The following is a 23,635-nucleotide window of genomic DNA, read 5'->3' as shown; positions in this document are numbered from 1 at the left end:
GATGGTTTGATCATTCTCTCTTCTAATGCAGATATCCATATCTTGTCCTTACTAGTTGTCCAGTTAAGTATGCGGGGGATCAAATTACCATTGTAGCTATATCGGTATTGACTGTAGAGCAATACTCATAAAACCAAATTTGCATAGCGAGTGAAAAATTTCAAATGAGATAAAAATGCACAGAAGGGTTGAGCTTGTGCCTAACGGACTGAAGCAATTGTGTATAAGCTTCGATTCCCCATGCGAAATTTGCATACTGCCCCGAGTCTACCAAGTAGAACCTAAAATGGTCTATCAAACCATTATCTTTCTCTGAAAGACAGAGGAAGAATTCTATCAGATAAAGAATACACAGCTTGACTCCATCCTCATCATTCACTCAACTACGGCTGGTTACAATTTGTTTCAAGTATGACTTCTCAACTTTTTCCTTGTTTGGAAAATAGCTCCTCGTTGTTTTACGGTCATACTTAGTTGTGTAACCAAAGTTCGTTACTTCTGTAAAAAAAAATCTAAGGCCAGTGATAAGGGCAAACTCCCTCAACCCAAAGTTCAGCCTCTCACCCTTTATCTCTGCTGTAAAAAAATCAGAATCAGATGCGTTCAATTCATACTTCATGAGAAGGTGAATTGCCTAATTTTGGATACATATTTTGGGCAGGGAAAGAAAATGGCCAAAACATGTCTTCTTAAATAACTTTAACCCATTTTCAGACAATAACACCTTATTTGGCCAGGAACAACAGGGTCGGATAATGTCTGGAACCTAGTGATGCCATAATCAACATCATGTGGTGCAAAAATTATTCGATTCTGCACCAAAAGAAATAATAAGTTAATAAAACTTGTTTGAAGACCAAAAAATAAAATAAATACAATTATACTATAATTTAGCTACAATCAGAAAGACATTAATACATTGCATACAAGTAAGTTACAAAATTAGTAAACATATATAACAACTGACTACATTGAAGCTACAAATGCACTGATAAAATTATGTTTAGAGCAAAAAATTAGAAAGTAACAACTAGACATAATATATACAATTTGTTTACAGAAAATGAAACTAACATCTACAAATAGAGCAAATAATAACCAATAAAACTAACTAAATCATGTAGTACATTCCCTAACAAAATAATCTCGAATAATATACAAGAAATCTATAATTTTTTAGGAAATGTAAAAAAGTTGATAACCAACAACAAATATACACAATGTAGACAAAATTTCTACAAATACAAAAAAAATAAAAAATATGTATAGTCATGAGAATGAGAACAGGTTTTGTAACTTAAAAAAAAATAAAATTGTAACTACTAAAATTTTACCTTCTCCAGTGACTGTTGGGGTATAGTTTTAGGTAATTTTTGAATCTTCTTCTTTTTTGAAGGTTTGACAGTAGGAAAAACTTTGATTCTTTTTTTTGCAGGTTTCGGGATAACTTCGACGAAATCATCATCACGAGCAATTTTTTTGTCCTTCCGCTTTACTGATTTAGCAGATGTCGAAACTTCACCAGCATCCCTGTCATGCTTGAGTTTTGTTCGAACTTCTGCCCTAGCTTCATGAGGGAAAAGCTTGGACTTTGTCTCTGATTTTGCATGTGCCGATTTCACTACTTTTTTGAGTGAATCTTGTGAGAAAACACCCAAATCAAAAATAAAAATATCACCAACATTAGCTTTTTTAGGGCTATTCTTCGGAACTCCTTTCTTTTTCATTGTAAGGGAAGGAAAATTTTAAGCCGCTACTATTTTCGTAGGATTTAGAGCGAGAATTCAGAAAGATTGAGAGAGATTATAAAAGATTTTTGAACAAAAATGGAAGAAAGCATTAATGGAGGGAGATAGTACAAAATCGTGGGGGTTATGGACAGAGAAACATGGGGGAGTGGAATATGTACGTTAGAGAGATTATAGGAGTTAATTGATTTCTCATTAAATTCCTAAAATGTATTCCCTCCGTTTCAATTTAGATGATGTAGTTTGACTTGGCACAAAGTTTAAGAAAGAAAAGAAAGACTTTAAAAATATGTGGTCTCAACTGCTTAAGGAGTAAAAGCTTTGTGGGACTATGATACTTGTGTGGTTATAAAAGTTTCTCACTAAGGGTAAAGTGAGTAGAATGAAAAGTTTAAAGTTAAATTGTTTCCAAATATAGAAATGTGTCATTCTTTTTTGAACGGACTAATAAGGAAAGTGTGTCATCTAAATCGAAACGGAGGGAGTATATAATTGATAAATTATATATGCTTATGTAATTGAATTGAAACTTGAGTGGAGGTAATAAAGTTTCAAATATTGTATAGAAAGGTAAAAATATATAGTTATTTCTTAGTCATGATTATTTACATATATATTTTTTAAATTTAACAGTTAAAATTAAATTATTTAGTTTGATATAAATATGAAAAGTGCATTAAAAAGACCAATTGTGGTCACTAACTCAAAATCCAAAAAAGAAAAACTATAAAATTGCTCTTCGGAGTTTGGCCTAAAAGCAAATGTCAGAAACCCAACCAAACAGCTCAGATCCGATTCACCTTTGACTCTCTCTTTGTCCCTTTTCTTCTCCTCCATACATATATATCTGCAAAAAAGTCAGCTCTTCCATTCCATTCCCCTTTTCCTTATTTCTCACACTCTCATCTCTCAAAACTTCTCTATTTTTTCTAACACCCAAATTTTATACGAACTCCGGCTTACTTTTTTATATACATAGTGTGTGTGTGTTGTGGATCTTAGTGGAATTTGATTTATGCAAACAAGACGGCACTTGATAACGGGAGGCGGCGGTGATCTGCTTCTCGGTAGACGGTAAGCCGGCACCTTGTTCTTTTCTTTTTTGTTGTTAAATATAGAGCAAATAATTAATACTGTTGTCTTTCTGTAGCCACTAATTAGTGCCTTCCAAAAGTTTCTTTTTTCTCTTCTTCTCTTTCCATTTATTAGCACTGTTTTAAATGCACGTAGCCTTCCTACAGTTGTAAATCAGTATATAGCTGATTTTTGTTTTTGTGGAAATATATATTTACATTAATTTTCACTAGAAAAGTGGTGAATACACATTGTCAAACAAAAAAAGTTAACCGAATTTGGAACATGCACTAAAGTCTAAACCATGTAATTTACTAGTTAAATAATAAAGAAAGATAAAATTACATACTGATAGTATAAAATTCATTTAGTGCTTTTCTATATATGCTATATGTACAAGCACAGTACACATGTACATGTACAGAGTGCACAGATGACAAGTGAATATTAATTGCATTAAGAGAGAGAAAGAGATTTTTTTACCATTTTGGGTTTGTTGATTTAATACTGCTATCTTCCTCCTTTTCCTTTTTGCTCCTCTTACTTCAAATTACACTCTTTTCTTTCACATTCATTTTGTTTCTTATTTGCCTATGTTGATTGAATTTAAATGGCATGACTTTTTGCCATTTCATCAGGCCAAGAATTCATTAGTTGGTATATCTCTCTCTCTAAATATTTGTACATTTTTTCTCTCTATTTATGTGAATTTGTTTGTCTGTGTTGATGCAGAAGGGGGTCTCAGATTTTGGGATTTATCTGTTGATTTAGCTTGCCTTTTGCAGTTAGTATTCCATGGCTATGATTGCATTTTCTTAGTGTTGTCTTTGTTTTTCTCTTTGCTCTTCATTTCTGAAATTTTAAGCTGTATTTACTATTTAGTGTTCTAAGTTTGTTTAGCATTTCCGAGATTTATATATCAGTAGAAAATATAATAAATTTCTAGAATTTTTATATTTTTTCATCTTGATTAGTATTAACCTGAAATGAGTTTATATGAAATTATTAGTGAAAATTCATATAGCTGGCCGTAACTTATTTGGGATTAAAGGTGTTTTGATACTTTGTTATGAAACCCAAACCCAAACCCAAATATTATCGTATGATTAAAGAATTTAAAATATAAAAATTTACCCTTTTAATTATGGTTTTATAAGATTGTGAATTTTATTGGGATCTGAGAAGAACCTGCCAGAATGTATAACTCTGGACAAGGCCTTTTTCATTATTTTTCTAATTTTTTAGTTATCCTTTTGAGGGGGTGAATTAAAATATTAATAAGGGATTAGATCCAGTTAGAAGTGAGTGGTAATTTACTATGTTACTTGGACTCTTCAAAAATATTGTTGGGTGCATGTCGGATCCTCCAAATTTAGTGTATTTTTGGAGGATCCGACACGGGTATGGGATCACTTTTGGAGAGTCCGAGTAACATAGGTAATTTATATTCCCTCCGTTCCAATTTAGGTGAATCTATTTGACTGGACACGGAGTTTAAGAAAAAATGAAGACTTTTAGAATTTGTGGTCCTAAACAAATCAAAAAGGGGCCCAGAGTATTTGTGTGGTTATAAAAATTTCTTATTAAGGGTAAAATTGTAAGTTTAAGCTAAATTGTTACCAAATTTTGAAATTGGTCATTCTTTTTGGAACGGATCAAAAAGGAAATAGGTTCACATAAACTGGAATAGTGGAAGTATTAGATAGCTAAAGGACAAAATAAATGGTGGGGATTGGTCATTGACTTAGGAAATGGGCTTGTATTTTAGCCGTTTAAGCAATGTACAAAATTTTCAAAGTTGAAATGACCAATTCTTGTCCTTTTCTTTATCTACTATGGACAAAGTTCAGCTGCCATGTGGTTAGGCAATTTAACATAAAAAGTGACTATTTGTACAGGAGGTAAGGCAACTTGCTTTGTTTTTGTAATTTTCTTGCATGTTTGAGTGAGATCATTATGCACCTTTGGCATTTTCTTTAAAATTGTAATTTCTTTTTTAATTTTAAGTTTGTGTGAATCCTGTGCAACAGAAAATCAGCTGGTTGTTTTTCTGTAACTGAAGTTTTCTCTGATGTGTTACTGACAGTAGTCCGCCTTGCTTAATCCTTTGGTCATGGCGCGTTAAATTATTTCTATTGAACTCATGTTAGATGATCTGAACTATTTCCATTGTTCCCTCATGTTTATCGTGCAAAAGCCATTAGATCTATCTCCAGTGGTATCTGAAACTGGTTCACTGTCATTCTGATTCTATTTTGTTTTTGGGCTTCGCGTTGTATATGGTCAGAAACTTGTATGTTAAGTGTAAGGATAGGTGTATGATGTAGAAATAATCTAGCTTTAAGAACTCCTAATTTGCTTAATAGACAAATTAAGTAGTATGAATGAAAAGACAACTGGTGCTGCAGAGTGGAATGGTTATAGACTGTAGAGGATTCATATAGCAGTCCGTACTTAGTTTGGGAATGAGGCAGCGTTAGATTGTTTGCATTCTTGGCCACTGTTCTCTCGTTATTACTACTAGATGGTTTGGCATGTTATGCTATATTGTTTCCGGCTACTTTTTTTGGGTCGAATATGTTGCTAAAATTATCCTTGTCAAGGAATTTGCAAGTATTCACAGCCAGTTCCTCCTAAACATATTTTGGAAAGTCTGTTGACATAGCTTTCTGAGTCATATATATCTACCTCAGACGTTGATGTTTGCTTCACTGCTTGTGAGAATTCTCCAGACTCATCCAACTGATGTAATCTATGAATTTTCTGCTGCTGCTAAGAATGCATCTTTCGTAGGTCTTAAGCTCGCCGATGGCTTTTTTTCTACTTTTAATACAATAAGGAGTGAATTAATCTGATACATCCTGTTTCTGGTTATCTTTGCCTTACTGCCCATTGAATTTGTTCAAATACTTATCTATTTATGGGATGCTTTACGTCTTAATGTTATATTGTCAGATTGCACCTAAACAGGACTCAATAGAACGTATTATCACTCAACTTGGTTCTTGCATTGAGAAGTTAAATCGCCTGTGAACATTGATCGTCTGTTTGTATTCCATGTATTTGAATGCGACGACAGTGTCTTAACACGCTGAAGAGAAGGCCACCATGAAGGAAAATCTGGACGAGATATTAAATCACTCAAATGGTTACAATGAGTCTAAGTCTTTAGTCTTTCCAACAAAAGATCTGCTTGATTCAAATGGTTATCACGGCGGTAAAGACTCTTTGGAAAGTGAAACAAAAGAGAGGAACGAATTCTGGAAACATCAGGAACTTAATGGCTCTGTATTTTTTGAAGATATTTCAAGAAGTAACAAACATGAAACTACTTGCAAGAGAAATGGAAATCCTTTTGCATGTGACACAGAAGATAGAGATCATGCCTGGAGTATTCCAGAATTTGAGGGCTCGATGATTGTTGACGTTGATGATAAAGAAAATGGAGCCATAGTCTCTAATGCACCATTTACCTCTGTTTCAGAGTTGTTTGGTATAGACACTCATTTATATATCGATAAGGGTGTCGTGGAATGCAAATTGCCTGAATCGACAATTTGCTACAAAGAAAGTAACTATAACATTATGAAAGACATATGCATAGATGAGGGATGCATAGATGAGGGTGTACCTCTAGTGGATAAAATTGTAACTGAAAGCAAGAAAGATGATCAGCCCAACTCGTCTGTTTCTCTAGCTGCTGACGAACACCGCCCTAGCTATACAAGGGGAAATATTGACAGTGAATTGCTCTCAACAGGTGAGTATAAAACTTCATCAGTTGAAGATACCGACAAAATTGCTTTGGCTCATCATACAACTACAGAAGATGAGGACACTCAGTCGCTTGTTCCAAGTGGTTTAAAACCCTCCTCAGAAGATAATATCAGCAAAGGTGCTGATAAGGATTCTTGTCTAGAGGATGTGATGAAGATTTTTGGATCAAAATGTACTACAATGGAAAAAGCCATTAACACATCAGAAAAAGAATCCGGCATTCAGAATTCTAAAGAATCTAACTCTGATGCTGATCAATCAGCACAGCAGCCTGATCAGGTTTGTTTATGTTATTTTTACAAAGTCGCCTATATTTTGATGTCATGTGGTTGATAAGTCTATGTGCATGTTTTTTGACACATTCCTTTGGCCAAACTTGATTACAAGTGCAGTTCCTTGAACTGCAGATGCCTTCTGGCGTAGCAACTGTCAACAGCGAAAATGCAGTCTCGGCACCTGATGAAACAAGCAACAATGGGCCATGTAGCAACGTCTTTTCCAATAGCAAGTCGGAAGCTGGAGCTATTACTTGTGACCAAAGCTCTACTGAGTCAACTTTAAGTAGCAGTGTGGAAAATATCGCCAAAAACTTGCCTGAAAAATCCCTTAAATTAGAGGCCATCTCCAGTCACAAGGATGGGAGTTCTGATGGCATTTCAGCTGGTAGTCAAATTCATTTTACCAACTGTGTGGACAGGAGCGATAGCAGTGTTCATGGACAATCTCTTGACCCCAAAAATATGGCTAATCTCGAGGATAAAACCTCTGATAATCTCCCCCTCGGTACGCATGGTCATTTTGCAGATGGAGAGGCAAGTTTTTCTGCAGGAGGACCTGCATCTGGTCTGATCACTTACTCAGGACCTATATCACATTCGGGCAGCGTCTCTCTTCGGTCAGATAGCAGTACAACCAGTGCTAGATCCTTTGCCTTCCCAGTGTAATCTTCTGCTACTTCTTATGCTAATATTTTTTTCCCATTATCTTCCAGTTGCTGCAAGTATGTGATTAACATTTTACTTGTGTTGGTATTTGCAGCTTACAGAATGAATGGAACAGTAGTCCAGTAAGAATGGCAAAGGCAGAAAGAAGGCGGAAACAGGGGGGTTGGAGGCAGAGCCTTCTCTGTTGTAGATTCTAAGTCCTTTTATTTCTTTTAATAGGGTTGTTAGTTCAAAAATATACATCACTTATAATCCGAAATCATGATCCATTGAGTATTTGTAATTATAAATGTTGATATTCTCTTAGGAATATGTCAGTGGTGGTAGGTTTAGATGGCTCTTTGAGTTTGTTTTCGCTAAGAGCGGAGGCTGTGAAATGTAAAACCTCACATTTTTGTTTTCCTTACTTTATATGATCCTTCTATAATACAATCATTTAGCAGTGAAACTCATATTACCTTAAACTTGCTTACTGTATGCTCCTTTGCAAGTCTATTCTAAGGATGTGTAATGAAGATTTCTCCATTCTTAAGCAAAGGTCTCGAGTGTGGAGAACATCTTAATAAGGAGAACTTTACTCCCTTAGTGGGCCTACTCGATATGAATTTATTTAAAGAAATTTTTACCTAGCTATAATATAATAGAAATTTATTTATCTATTTTCTCTATGTTTTGTAGTTTTTAATAAGTATCTAAGTTTTTCTTACAAATTATATACATTGCTCCTTAAAAGACACTCACCTCATTATTAATGCCTTCAATTAAGGGATTCAATTATATCATTTCCTTTTTTTTTCCCTCCTCTTCTCTCTCCTTTCTTTTTTTAACATCAAAATCTCTTAATCTGCTCAGAATCTCCATATTCTCAATTCACAAATTATATACATTGCTCCTTGAAAGGCATGTGTTTTCTGCAGGCTTTGATTGTCGTATTAGAAGTAAGCAAAGAAATTTTGAAGGACAACTCAAATTTTTTCCCAATAAAACCAATGGATTACGGGTGTTTCCTTGTAATATAAATAGGGACAAAATCTGCAAATGGGAACATAAGTTATAATGCATCAATGGCAGCCAAATGGGGTATTGTGGATTGGTTATTTCACAAAGGATCCACACCACTAATCAAAGTGTTCACCCAATCAAGTGTTGATTTGGTTGATTACCATAATTCTGTTGTTTTCCAAGCTCTACATTGTGATAATAATTACCTTCGAATCTCCATCTTCTCTCTTTTCACCATTGCCGACAACTTTATATTATTAAAAAATCATCAATTGCATTGTTCTTTTGCTGGGAGACTGGACAACACTCAAAATGAAGAAATATTCAGGAATTGTATGATAACTATATCATAATTATATTTGAATTGTATCAGATACATCAATGCCTAAAACATAATTGTATCATACTTGTATCATAATTGTATCTTACTTGTATCTGGTACAGTAATACCCAAAATAATACCTGATACAATACTAATAAATTGATATACAATTATCATATATTTGTGATACAAACTGTGAAATTCGTCATGCTCACAACTGCTAGTAACAATTGGGTAATTATTAAGAAAGAGAAAAATATTTTTGACATCCTTTGGGAAAAAAACAGAATCTTAAATGTAGGGGGGTTATTGGAAATGGGGATGGGTGTCGTGTAACTGACAGACTAAAATTAAGGGATCTTGAATTTTTTTCTTTTTTATGCTTTTGTATATAACTTGTAAATATAGATATACAAAGTAATTTATAAGGAACCCAAATAAAGGTGGTAAATAGATTTCTATTATAATATAGCTAGGTTAAAAAGGAAATTTTACCTCCTATAGCAAAGTATTACACCTTATTTATTATAAATCAAAATTATTTTAAAATATTATTATCTATAGCTACCTTTTATATTTTATAGCAAAATAAGTATTTATTGTATACACTACCGTTGAGGCGTGAAATACACTATTTATATTTTTTCTCTCTCTTTCTTTCAGTTAACACACGTTCTCTCTCAAATCACAGCAAGATTTTTCTTCTTTCTCTCTCCGCGATCTTTCTCTCACACATCAAGATTGTAGGAACAAATTTCTCAGAATTGATCCTCAACGTTTTTGCTCCAAAAGTTCGTGGTAATTGGTAAAGCTTTTGGCTGGTTCACGCCAAATTACTCTGCATTTCTTCTTTTACTCTTCACTATTTTTTTTAAAATTTTCGACATCGATAGGTTTTGAGGAAGAAATTTCAAATTTCATCTTCAATGGCTGATTCAACAACTCTGAAGAGGGTTATACGAGGTATGCCCACTAAAGCACTCAATTTTGATCGTCGGCGTCATCATCCACTATTGGCTCATCCTCTTAGGCGAACAGATCTAGTCATGGCTATGCCGGAGAAGATTTGAGGGCCGGATTTTGTTCGTCTCCATTTTTAGCTTTAATATAACGTATACAGTATTTTGCTTGGCCAGAAAAAGCCATCTCCGGTGAACTTTCTTCTCTTCTTTGTTATTTTAGTCACATACAATGATACAAATACATTGTATTCTGTACAAATATACTCAAATACATTATATTTTTGTATAAATACATTATATTTTTTCGCCTGTATTTATGTATTTTGAAGGTCTGTATTTTTTTAATACATCCGAATATCACTGTGTTTTGTATTTTTTTTTTTTTTTGAATACAGTCGAATTGAATACGATGAATTGAATACAATGTATAATAGTGAATAATGAATATCTGTGAATTGAATACAATGTATACAATCGAATTGAATAGAACAGTGTACATCCTATTTCTTGATTACCTCACTGTATCTATAAATACAATCGCACTAATACATGGAATACAATACAGTAGCAGCGAAATGTATGTAGCATTGATTTTGTTGAGTTAAATTAGGAGTGTTACATGCTAATTGATCGTCTTTCCGTTATTAAACAGCTGGACTCACCCATTTTTAGACGAATTCTGCTATTGTATTCATGAATACAGTAGCACGAATACAGCGAAACAGTTGCACAGTTGGACTCCCCTATTACTGTATTCATGAATACAGTAGCGTGAATAAAGTCGCGTAGCAGCAAAATTTATGTAGAATTGATTTTGTTGAGTTAAATTAGGAGAGATACACACTAATTGATTCTTTTTTCGTTATTAAACAACTGGATTCCCCTATTTTTAGGCGAATTCTGCTACTGTATTCATGAATACAGTAGCATGAATATAGTAGCGCGAATATAGCGAATACAATCGCGTAGCAGCGAAATTTATGTCGAATTGATTTTGTTGAGTTAAATTAGGAGTGATACACGCCAATTGATTCTCTTTCCGTTATTAAACAGCTGGACTCCCCTATTTTTTAGGTGAATTCCGCTACTGTATTCATGAATACAGTAGCGCAAATACAGCGAATACAGTCGCACAACTGGACTTCCCTATTTTTTAGGCGAATTTTGCTACTGTATTTATGAATATAGTAGCGCAAATACAGTCGCATAACAACTAAATAGTAACTATAGGAAGTAATTATATATATGGTAGCCGTAGAAAGTTAATAAACGCTAAACAATAGTGATTTATGAAAAATATCTTTTTAAAACTCAATTGTTTTTTGCAAACATGAGTTTGGTAACTATCCAACCCGTCGAACTACACCAATAACATAATAATCCTTTACAAGAAATTAAATTCATTTTAATAGGTCTACCCGAGCTAGGACTGGAAGGATAAGACTTTGTGGGCCTACCTTCCTTTTAAGTGTTATAAATTTCAAACAGAATGACACTTTCATGTTAAAGTTTCTCCATTAGCCACTGTACCATAACATGGAAATCACCATAAGAATCATCACCTCACTTTTCATTTTTATCTCATTCATTCATGTTATCTCCATTCTTTTCTGCTCAACAGTTAGTTAATTTATCATCTTCTGTCTCTCTTATTGTTTGTTTTTCTCCTTTTAATTTTGGGGTTTTCCTTCTTTCCTTACTCATATTTCGTATGGACTTTATTACTCAGTATCGGTCCATCTGAACTCAATACTTTTAACGCGGAGCATAAATTTATATATAAAAACGTGAATTGCAATAAATAGTAGGCATGAACCCATAATTTTAAACTAAGCATTTAACCTTCTTATTCTTAGATTCGCCTCTGCTTCAGCCCAATAGAGGGCTTGCCGTTATTTCTTTATTTGTTTTTTTTTTCTTCCTAAACAATTTAATATATTTACCAAATTATTACATGAATTATAATCATTTCTATCAATCAAGAATAAGAAGGTAAAATGCTATGGAGAGCAAAAATAGATTCAGTCCCAACTAGCAACGCAAAACAAGCTTCGGTGCAAGACATAGTGAATGGAGCTCATGTTTGTGCATTGCTGTTATAGTAATTGATATCGTGCAGCAGATACCAATGTCATGAAAATACGCTTTTTGCTTGTACAATGTGGAAATTAACTGTTGTACGTAATGCATGGAATATGTACATTTAAGTTAAATCAAGCTCCATCCCCGTTCCCACCACCAAGTGGTGTCGTAAGATCATCAGAATCTCTCCATCCTTAACCAGATGTCTCGGGTTTCAGCCCTGAGAACGGATACAGGACACTATACCTCTTTTAGTGGCCTTATCAGTAATCTTCTCTAAAGATTAATCAACATTATGTTCTCATGAGAAACCTCTTGTCTAATTTGTATATAACTCTTACATTGAAAAGTAATTCGTGAAGTACCTTTAACTAATAAGCTTCCCATTGATACAATTATAGTACATATATATGCTTTCATGTATCATCTATTATTAAATTCTAGTGTTATATTATATTATTATGTATTAAAATCTTAGGTACGCGGTTTAAGTTGTTTAAATTTTAGGTCGGTAATCCCCTGACAGCTTCCTCCAAAAATATTACCAACACATTCTAAAAATCCGTTAGTAATTTGCTTTTTTCTTTGCTGTTGCGTGTTTGTTGTTATAATCGATGCCAAGTAGCAAATACACTTTATATCAATGCGTTTACTCTTTGTACAATATTGTGGAAATTAACTGTTGTAAAAGATTTTCTTTATCAGTTATTTTTCTAAAGGTTAATGAATATTTTGTTCTCACGAGACCTCGTGTCTAATTTTGCATACAATTCTCTCGTAAAAAATAAGTTTTTAAGTACCTTAACTAACCAACGAATCTTCCCACTGTACATGATCATACATGCTTTCATGTAATTAATCATCATCTTTTACAAACTTTTAGCGTCATATTGCTTTTGTGTGATATGAGTTATGGGTTCAACCAAACCGGCAGTTTGACTCAAACCCAATACAGATGTTAAGAAATGTACAAATACTACATTTCGAACCCATTAACTCAAATGCTTTGTTCATCAGGATTTGGATGAAAGATATACTCAAGAATCAAAATGAGAAATCATTTCCTTGTTTAGGTCTACTGACTTATAGACTGTAGAAAACATGGAAAACTAGTCATATTGGTATAGATGGTGAAGCCGAAAAAGAGATTTACAGCATAACATAAATAACTGCATACTCTTTTACATATCAATTATTAACCTCTGACAAATCAGAATATCGCGAGGTTAAGAAGCAGGCGCAAGATGATATCACCCAGAAAAAAAGAAAAAAGAAAAAACAAACATTAAAAATGAAAAAAGGAAGAGATATCAAAAGGACGCATTGCTATAAACATGACTCAAGCGAATGGGATATACATATCGACTTTCTTTTGAACCATAAGATGACACAAAAAACTAAGTTGATTTAGCTGGATATGACCATGCTATTATCATATCTATATCTTCAGCCTCTTTTGAGCTTGGTCCAAATCTTCATCATTGCTTGCCTCCCGGAAATGATCCATATGTTGATTACTAGAGGGTGGAGGATTCTCGTTATCCTAGAGTTAAATGCAAATGAATTGGTAAGTGTACAGTGTGGAGTAGGTGGATCGCCAAAGAATTAATCTAAGATGCTCATGCGCCTCAAGGAAGACGCTAGGTAAGTGATTGAACATTATCATGGTTCATGGATGCAGTGCGCTGTCTCAAACATAATTTGCTTCTCATTTCAGAAAAGTCGGAAAAGATTTATACCTTCGCAATTGATGGTCCTGAAGTCATCCCTCTGTCTGCCCGCTTCCCAAAATTAATTTGCACAGAGATAGTGGCCTGAGAAAGATCAAGACCGGTATTCTCCAATGCTTGTGTCAATGAATTTAGTAACCTGATTAAACCAAATCAATGACCAGTGATCAATACAAATATCATGTTGACATCAACAAACGAATTACCCATAGATGTTGTGATAAAGACATCCAACTTGACAAGATTACCAAGACACGCTAATCTGGAGATATCACAAAAAAAGTCTCATAAGAACGTCGGATTTAGCATAAGCAGCCATTGATAATACAATTCTGACTACACCCTTTACATGCATATGAAAGTTGAAATGCCAAAAAATATGTCGTAAATGAGGTTAATAAAAATATTTACTGCTTACTTGAGACTTCATTTTCCGCTGCAGCTTTCCTGGGTTCATTTTCTCAACAAAAAAGATGAGAATGAACCATACTTTTGGCTATACGCTAAATTCAAGATATGCCATAGTTTGAACATCTAACGCCATGAAACACAAAAAGAAAGGACAGACAAAACTTATTGAATTGGTTGAAGTTAACATGCAGCATGGAACGCATATGCTCACAACTGAAGAGGAATTATGATGAAGATAAGGTCCAAATACTCAAATAATTGGCCCCCAGGATAGAATAACTTGCCTACTGGCTTGTGCTTTGCTAAATGAAGTACTAATATTTACAAGTTTGTAAAAATGCCCAGATGAGTGATGAAAATTGGACAAGCTTAATATATGAAAAGACATCCAGAAAAAACTGAAGATATTGACATGCTTCGTCATCCAAGAGCATGCTACAATGGAATGCTATCCAGAAAAACAGCATGTGCCACATTAAAGAACAAGAAATAAAGATTACTAACAAAGGAAGAGAGTCAAAAGTAAGCAAATAAGATATGGAGAGACCACATTTTGATTGAGTCTGTAAAGTCCCAACTTTAAAAAACTAAGATAATTACATACCCCTGCGAGTAAGGACTTGAAATGCTGATTGTGCCTCCATCTATTGTCAGATCCTCGTGATGATTCAGAGCATCAATTGTGTTGGGACATTGATCAGACACTGGTCTAGGTTGCGAGTCTGAGAAGGCACTATTATTTGGCACGGCCACCTGCATACCTGCCTGAAGCGGCATATGTGTTGCAATTGCCTTGTTAGCTAGATCGTTATGTTGATCCATTGCTTTAATTGATACATCTCTGATAGGATGAGATTCAATCAGATTCTGCTGATTTGGTTGCACTGTCGAAGTAACAGTTGCAGGATTCTCATCAAACCCTCCCAGATATGTTGATTCTGGGCCACTACCATTCTTCAAGGCTTGTGGGTGAGCTGGTAAATTTTGCATGCGCCAATGACTGTTTCTCTAAACCATTTAAAAAGGAAATTTTAACTTAGTACCAAATGGAAGCTGCTTCCTCATAAACTATAATATATTCAGTCATCCAACTGTTACTACCTCTTAGAACGAGATGAAACACATGTTTAGGTAGTTAAAAGCACAGTCTAAGTTGCACCTACGGACTAATCATAGCCAAATCGCATTTATCAGAAAAATAATTGCCCAAACTGAACTTCTGGGCTTGAACTTTAGAGAAAGGAAGACAAAATGGAACAAGAGGGACCTATTATAATCTTACAGGAGTAAAGACGCAACAAAAATAAACAATCAAGCCAAAACCAATCTTATTGAAGCGCAGTAAGCCATAAAATTGGGAAATGACAGAAAAACTAGGCTGTGGAAAGAGATGTGGCTGGAAAAGAGCACATTCATGGAGTTATATCCCCTGATTTGCATCACATTGCTGTAAATACTGAAATACAATTCAAATCCCAGCGGGGACAAAAACATTAGGTGATTTCTTCCAATCTGTCCAAGCCTAGGTGGACAGAGTTAACTGGTAACTGTGTTGGTGGGAGATTGCAGGCATCAGTGGAATTAGCCGAGGCGCGAGCTGGCCCGGACATCATGGTTATCAAAAAAAAATACTGAAATACAATTGCCGAAAGCAGGAGTGGCAACAGTTGGAATATACGGTTTAGAAGAAATTTTTCAAGACATGGGAGATTGAATATACAGTGCAACAGATGCTAAATATGTGAAAGCTTCGCAGAATCCCCCAACCATCTAATTTCGCAATGCGTGACTATCTCGCATATCTGGCACATGCTACTCAATTTATTTGGTGTACAATTTGTTATGCCAAGAACCCTGAAGGAGACAGTAAAATGCTGGGAAGGGCATATTATGGAGGAAGGCACTACGGAAGAGAGTTCCAGTATCGAACAGTATAGTTAGAAAGGAAATACAGGTGATTTGAAGGAAAGAACCTGTAAATATTTGTTTGAAATATAGGCGTGTAAACTCACTTAGTTTTTGCGGTAGAGTGAATGATGTATACGATTCTGACAGCATCTAAAGCTGCTAGATTTTATGCACCTGTAACTGGCAACATTCAGAACATTATAGAGCTTTTTGAGTACCCACTAGGTGCTTTTATTTCATGAAATATACTTACCTTATCAAAAATCCATAAATCAGGCTCATGTAAATAACAAAGCAAAAACTGATCTTATTCAAGCGCAAAGCCAGAAAATCAGAAGCAACTGCAGCCATCCCCACATTCACAGAAAAAGCAGTGTAAAGATACTCAAAAACAATGGAACAAAATGAAATCTTAGACATGCACTACTAATGGGTATTATCTGTACACAAATATAATGTGGATTATTGTGGAACATGTGCACATAGATGTCCATGTGAGGTTGGTGTGTTTGATTTTTTGGGTACGTGTATGTGTTCGTGCATTCGTGTGTATCTGAGAGAGAGAGAGAGAGAGAGAGAGAGAGAGAGAGAGAGAGAGAGAGAGAGAGTATCAGGCAGAAATGTTAATTGATGTGGACACTAGAGACAAGGGTCACGGCTTTCGGTGTCTCTTACCATCTGCCTTTCTTTCCCCATGTTTGGCCCAACTCGAACAATTTGCATTGTCGGTGCAAGTATGCCGCACTCTAACGAAAAACACTAAGCTTACATGTGGCTTTTTGAAAGTGTAGCAATATGGATTGCTGTGCGTTATTCAGTAAGTTTATGTTGTTTAGTGTATTGGATTAGATGGCAATATAAGTGGAAGTACTTCCACATTAGTTTCCACTTTGTAAAATTGACTATCACGCAAACTGCATCTTACCATATATTAACCCGAAGGATGAGTGTCCTCTGTTGGAAGAATCAATCTTTCTTACAGCTGAGAGCTAGAGAATGCAATTCAAAGTTGACAACCAAAAACCTTAACAAGAAAATTGATACAACATATCATTAGCTACAGGAATTTACCCATGGCATAAGTTTTGTAGGCTCTGAGCTCCAAGGTTGATATGATCCTTCATGCTTTTGTACCTTCTCCTGTAAGTACTGTACGTATTGAATTACCTGCATACAAACATCAACAGTCACAAAGAGATCAAAACTTTCCAAAATAGAAATTAAACAAAGGAAAAGGTAAACTGGTTTTCTACTAATAAAATGTACCTCCAACAAGAATGATGCAGTATCCCGCTTTTGATCTGTATGGGGTATCAGATCTCTCAATATCTGAAATCTAGACAACACAAACACAAGCTTTTGTAAAACGCCAAAATTGTGTTCACGCATTTTTTTACATAATCTTTATTTGTTTTTTGAGAAAGACTTTGACCACATATCTTCAAATTTATAAGAGTGATACACCCAGCAAATGCTTCATTTTTAAGTGAAACTGAGTACAAAAAGAGACCCCCTACTTAATAAACCCCCGCCACTCCAAATAGACCAAAATAATTAATTTAAAGACCTCAATGGACTAAATTATGAGGCATGTTTTAAGAGGCTTTTCCTCAGATTTAATAATTACTTTATTTTGAGTGGCTTGGCCAGTTATTAAAAAGATTTACTTCTCCAGAGAAATAGAGTAAGTAACTTGACTCAGCAAGTTACATTTAGTAGCCCTTGTAATAATTCTGGAGGAATAGGAAAGTAAACATCCTGTAAGTATATTCTACATAATTAATGGAGTTCATCAGTTACCAAATTTTGAAAAAGTAAACCAACAAAAAGCCAATAACTATTAAAGCTTCCATGTAATGATACTTGCAAAATCTGTTTACAGATTCATTCTTTTAAAAAAAAATTACATTTCTATGAAGTTTTCAACTTCCTTTGTTTGACAATGACATAAATGAATATCGAGCCTTTGCAGCTCAAAATAATATTGTGTAACAATAGACAACTTGGGAAAAGTTGGACATTCGAATCACAACGGAGAAATAAAGATTGTGCTGAAATAGTCACTTTACATTTACACTGTTTTGTAAATCAGAAGGTGCTTTCTTTTCTTTTGATAAGTAAATCAGAAGGTGCAGATATACTGTCACAAATCCATTTGGAGTTGAAAACAACATATTTCGGAATTTCATACAAAGCATTGACAACTAGCTTTTAGACACAACTAGATTTTGAACTATGCAAATACTGAGACATTTTAATGGGGTGCGGCCCTTTCCCGGACCCTGCGTGAATGCGGGATGCTTCGTGCACTGGTCTGCCCTTTTTTTTTTAATCTCAAGTAAGTTGAATACTGCACTGCATATCACTCTCTGAACTTAGAGCTTACATTAATTTTCTTGCTTAAGCCTCCCAAATACTTATTTTACTATATAATTCTTTTCCTGAAACTCAACCAGCAGCTCCTCTTGGCTTAAAGTAATTGACTTAATCAATCTATGCCTTAATTCCACAATTCCAGACATGTTGGGTTGGTAACTAAATCCTCTATAATCATTCCGGTGCTTTTAGGCCCATCTCATCACAAAACTAAAGTTGTCCTGGAAGTAATTAACTAAGAAAAACTTAAGCTAGTTATTGAGGAAAACGACTTCTGCTTATCTCTTTACACAAGTCAATATCCAGCTGGTTGCAACATCTTATAAATACTTTACATTTACACTATCTTGTTCCATGTATCACGGCTTTTATAGACAGTAACTGTATTAAATGAAGAAATCTAAAAAACAAGACCTAAAAATCTCACAAACAAACCTTTAGTGTACATCCAGATTCCAGACAAATCCAAAACTTCAATTACCCGAAAAAGCGAAACAGAATATATGGACAAACCTCTCGTTGATCTTGCTCCTTCGACGCTGCTCTGTGACTGAATGCTTGGACCTTATTGCACTTGCCTTATCATTATTCTTCCCATCTGTTGCATCCATCCATAATAATATAACCACAAAAACAAAAAGAAAAATCAGGAATTTTCTTTACATCTCAATTCCAGTTCAACTCATAACAACAACAACAACAACAACAACAACTATGCCTTAGTACCTAACAAGTTGGGGTCGTCTATATGAATCCTCACTGACCACAATCCAGTTCAACTCATAACAACAACTATGCCACAGTACCAAACGAGTTGGGGTCAGCTATATGAATCCTCACTAACTACAATCCAGTTCACATCGTAACAACAACACTATGCTTCAATATCAACCAAGTTGGTTTGGGGGGACAGGGGTCGGCTATATGAATCCTTACTAACCACAATCAAGTTCAGCTCATATCCTTCTTTAAAAAAATCAACTTTTCATCTACAAAAATTACGAGAAAAAGAAAACTTACAGACCTTTAGTATTGCTACTAGAAGGTGGAGTGGCATCTTTCTTTAAACCAATCTCATCTTCCTCCTCTTCTTCCTCTTCTTGATGACCTTTCACCCCTTTCATTATTTTCTCCACAGATTTATCTATCAAACTCCAATTCTCTGCACACAAAAAAAACAAAGACAAAAATGAAGACACCCAGCGATACCAAGAAATAGAGATCTGTAATAGCTCAATCCAATAAAAAGATCTATACAACAAAAGGGGGGAAAATAATGGTTCAAATGAAAGTAGAGAAGAAAGATTACAGCTTTTGTTCTGGGAAATTTGAGTTCTTGAGAAATTCGGTTTTGGGTCTGTGAGATTTAGGGTCGATAGTGAGGGAAAAAACCGTAGCAATTACTTCTAGTGCGGGTTCTTGATTGTGGTGGTTAAAAGTCGAAATTTCGCTTTTTGGTATGAGAGTCATTTTTATTCTTTTTAACTTTGTCAATTGTTGAATTATTATTATTGTGTTTGGCTTTACCTAAATTGTTGGGTGTCATGACTCATGTGACTTATTTTAATTTCATTCATATGCATTTGATGGTTCACAACCTAAAAAGTAGGCAACTTAGTATGATGGGGCTTTTCTTTGTCACATTTTGTTCTATTCACTTCTCTTCTTTTGCTTTTCTTTTTTCTTTTTTTCCCTTAGTTTATGACTCTACTGTAATAACTCAATATTTTTTTTCTTAATATACTTATTAGTTATGAGATTAGTGAATTAATTTTTATTTATAGCTATTGGGTCAAATATTAAGTTAGTGGGAGAAAATATATTATAATATATAAAAATTGTGTATTAAATAAGTGAATAGTTGCCCCATTTTATAATTACACATGTTAATTAGCAAGTTAGTAATTTTAAGAAAATTTTACCTCCTATAGCAGAACTTTACACCCTATTTATTATAAATAAAAACCCTTTTAAAATATTATTTTGTATAGCTACCTTTTAGTTTTTATAGCAAAATATGTATTTATGGTCACTTCCTACCGCTAAGCCATTAAATATGTTGTCTAATATTTTTCTCTCTCATTCTTTCAGTTTATTCTCTCCCAAAATCACGCATAGTATCTTATTTCTCTCTCCACGATCTCTCTCATTCTTTCCTATATGAACCAGAAAACTGGTTTCCTCTGACATGCGGTCTATAATGGCGTCAATTTCCGCTCTTTCATTATTTTTCATTATTATCTCTTTCTGCCTCACTTCGATGACCATTTTCGTCCAATCCGACGGTCATGAAACTTTCACCATTCACGTTTCCAAATCCGATAAGCCCCGTGTTTTCACCACTCACCACTAAAGTTTTGAAATTTTTGGTCGGTTAAAGCTTCTTCTTTTTCTCTTCAATATTTTTTTAAAAAATATTCACCATTGTTAGGTTTTCTGCAGAATACCCACTAAAGCACTCAATTTCGAAGGGTCATCTTTCGATTTGCAAATCACTCAAGAGTAACCTATATTTGCAGGTTCATCAGCAACTATTGAAGCCGAAAGGAGAATAAAAATACGCAATGACCCTAATTGTAGATGTATTTATATGTATTCGAGTCCGCATGTATTTATTTTTAGTTTCTACAGTGATTTTCTCTTCTTGTATTTAAATGTATTTATATGTATTCAATAAGGCATACACTGATTTTTATTTTATACAGTAATTTTTTACTGTTGTATTTAGATGTATTTATATATATTTGAGTTCTTACAACAACATTTTTAAATACATTGTTAGTTCTATCATTTTGATGTTATTCATCAATTAGTTATGCATTCAATCTAACTGTATTCATCTGTATTTTCAACCTAACTGTATCCATCTGTATTTAAAACAACAATACAGTGAAACACAGTAAAATACTCTTAATACAAATAGAAAATCAATGAATACAACCAATGAAATATACTCAATAAAGCAGTAATACCATATATTAGGAATAAATAAAATATTGTGAATACAAAAATAAACTTGAATACATTGAACATAACTGTTAGATACAACAGAATACAAGAACTAGGTTTATTATGAAATATGCAGGCAGTAAGTTACTATTACAGGTTGTATCCAGCATAAATACATGATGTATTCATATATAGAAAATCGAATTTCAAAATATTTCTGTAGATACTTGTATCAGTTCCGAGCACAACCTCGAACAATGTCAGAAGAAAAAAAAAACTTGAACTGTATCAAAAAAAAAAAAAGAGACTGAAACTCTGAAGAATGCTCTATTTTTTGTATTTAGCGTCTGATAAATTTTCTCATTAATTGGATTGATAATATTGTGTATTATAATTGATTTAGGTGAGTTATATTAAGAGTGTATCTCGTTAAATTAACAGTTTTTCGTTATTAAACAACTGGAGAGACCTATTATTACGTTGTATTCATGAATACATGGTATGAATACATGTGAATACAGCGGCTGACAACTAGAGTGCCCTATTTTTTAGCCGATTTTTGCTACTGTATTCATGAATGCAGTAGCTCGAATACATCGAATACATTACCATAACAACTGAAAGGTAGTTACGGAAAGTAATTATGTATATGGTAGTTATAGGAAGTTAATAACCACTAAACAATAGTCATTTCTGAAAATTCCTCTAATTTTAAATAGTATGGATAAAAAAAGTGGGCCTTAAGCCCATACCTTATGTAGGGGAAGTGCACAATTAGCCACTAATTAGTGATGTCTTTACTATTTAGTCACTGTTTAAAATATATTTACTCTTTAGCCAGTGCTTAATAAATTTATACCCGCCTGGATGAAAATACCCATGTACTAGATATGGATGTTGTGTAAATATTAAGGACATTGTGTCCTTAACTTCATGAATGTTGTGTAAATATTAAGGACAAAGTGTCATGTATTTGCACCTTCCGTTGTTAAACTTTAGGACAACATGTCCTTAACTTCATATGTGTAGTGTAAATATTAAGGACATGACATCCTTAACTTCATATGTGCAGTGTAAATGTTAATGACATAATGTCCTTAACTTGTATTTGCACTTTCTGTTGTTAAACTTTAGGACCGCATGTCCTTAACTTCATATGTGCAGTATAAATGTTAAGGACATGATGTGCAGTGTAAATATTAAGGACATAGTATCCTTAACTTTATGAGTGTTGTGTAAATATTAAGGACATGGTGTCCTTAACTTCGTGAATGATATGTAAATATTAAGGACAAAGTGTCTTGTATTTGCACATTCAGTTGTTAAACTTTATGACATCGTGTCATTAACTTCATGTGTGCAGTGTAAATGTTAAGGACATGGTGTCCTTAACTTCATATGTGCAGTGTAAAAGTTAAGGACATCATGTCCTTATTATTTACACAGCACTCATGAAGAAAGGCTAAAAACATCTTTTTCTATAAATTTTAATAGAGTAGTGGCTATTTTTGCTCAGCATTTAAAATACTGGATAAAAACTAAATAGCATGTTAAAAAGTGGCTATCTCATGCTACGTTTAGGACTTGGGGGTTAGAATATATTTTACGGCTAGGTTCTTGAGAAAGAAGAGTAGCAGTAGAAAATACTGGGGGAAAGCACCGTGTCTTCGGCGTCACTGCGTTAGAAACCAGACAACTTTTATCAATCAAGGTGTAGAAATCCTTATTAAGGAATCCAAGTAACAAGGTATGTTACATATAATTCTTACCTATATAAACGTCTTCCAGGGAATTGTGGGAATTGTGATAAAGTGAATATTAGTTAACTTTTATAATAATTAGATAATGATGGGGAAGTTTGTAATAATTGCTGAATTTGTAGAATTAAATGTAAAGTTGGACGTAAAAATTGAGTATCCAGTTAACTCAAGCAAGGATTAACCAATAAGGATTTCTTTTATAGCCATGTTTTTATACACAATTTATACTTATCTTTCAGTTCCGTTTTTACAAGGAAGCACGAACTTGAATCAATAATATGTGTTATTACGAGGGTTTAGTAGCGGACTACTATTAGTTATCTCTGACCATTATTATTGCTTGGAGATGAACACAGTATATCGAGCGCACATGTTTAATAGCGAATCAAACTGTGATGTGAAAAAAAATAAATGTAACTCTAAGTTTGAATGTTAGGGATATTGAGAGTTGACTCCGACTAGCATCATTGACATCGTTAATTAATATTTTGGATAGATTGAGGTCATTCAGGCTGTTTGGTTGGTGTTTTAGGCGTTGCGAGGTTGGCGAACTTCTCATTAGCGAGGTAAGTGTTGCTTGCTTTTCAAAC

The 23,635-nt window shown here is 34.1% G+C and overlaps 2 protein-coding genes across 7 annotated transcripts; one reads left to right on the top strand and one right to left on the bottom strand.

Annotated features, from left to right (window-relative positions):
• Nucleotides 1-2,495: 2,495 nt before the first annotated feature.
• LOC104091256 (secreted protein CSS1) lies at nucleotides 2,496-7,991 on the top strand. Of its 6 annotated transcripts, none has more exons than XM_009596542.4 (4): nucleotides 2,496-2,822; nucleotides 5,902-6,878; nucleotides 6,992-7,539; nucleotides 7,638-7,991. In XM_009596542.4, exons 2-4 carry the CDS (start codon nucleotides 5,931-5,933, stop codon nucleotides 7,738-7,740), a joined length of 1,599 nt encoding a protein of 532 aa, XP_009594837.1. In that variant the 5' UTR covers nucleotides 2,496-2,822; nucleotides 5,902-5,930; the 3' UTR covers nucleotides 7,741-7,991. The 6 variants fall into 6 exon arrangements, with proteins under 6 accessions (XP_009594837.1, XP_009594838.1, XP_009594834.1 ...); XM_009596543.4 differs by having other exon boundaries at nucleotides 5,778-6,878; nucleotides 7,007-7,539; XM_009596539.4 differs by having other exon boundaries at nucleotides 5,778-6,878.
• A 5,051-nt stretch (nucleotides 7,992-13,042) lies between these two features.
• On the bottom strand, nucleotides 13,043-19,805 carry LOC104091255 (transcription factor BIM2). Its single transcript, XM_009596537.4, has 8 exons — nucleotides 19,646-19,805; nucleotides 19,361-19,498; nucleotides 18,850-18,934; nucleotides 17,227-17,296; nucleotides 17,032-17,127; nucleotides 14,657-15,060; nucleotides 13,651-13,780; nucleotides 13,043-13,454 (listed from the first exon to the last, which is right to left on the bottom strand). The coding sequence occupies exons 2-8, from the start codon at nucleotides 19,458-19,460 to the stop codon at nucleotides 13,350-13,352; spliced, it is 990 nt and encodes a 329-aa protein (XP_009594832.1). The 5' UTR covers nucleotides 19,461-19,498; nucleotides 19,646-19,805; the 3' UTR covers nucleotides 13,043-13,349.
• Between the last annotated feature and the right edge of the window lie 3,830 nt (nucleotides 19,806-23,635).

This window comes from Nicotiana tomentosiformis, chromosome 4, assembly GCF_000390325.3.
Source record: "Nicotiana tomentosiformis chromosome 4, ASM39032v3, whole genome shotgun sequence".
In the NCBI taxonomy this organism is placed as follows: Eukaryota; Viridiplantae; Streptophyta; class Magnoliopsida; order Solanales; family Solanaceae; genus Nicotiana; species Nicotiana tomentosiformis.
Note: the sequence above shows the minus strand (reverse complement) of the source record. Positions and strands in the feature narration are given on the sequence as shown.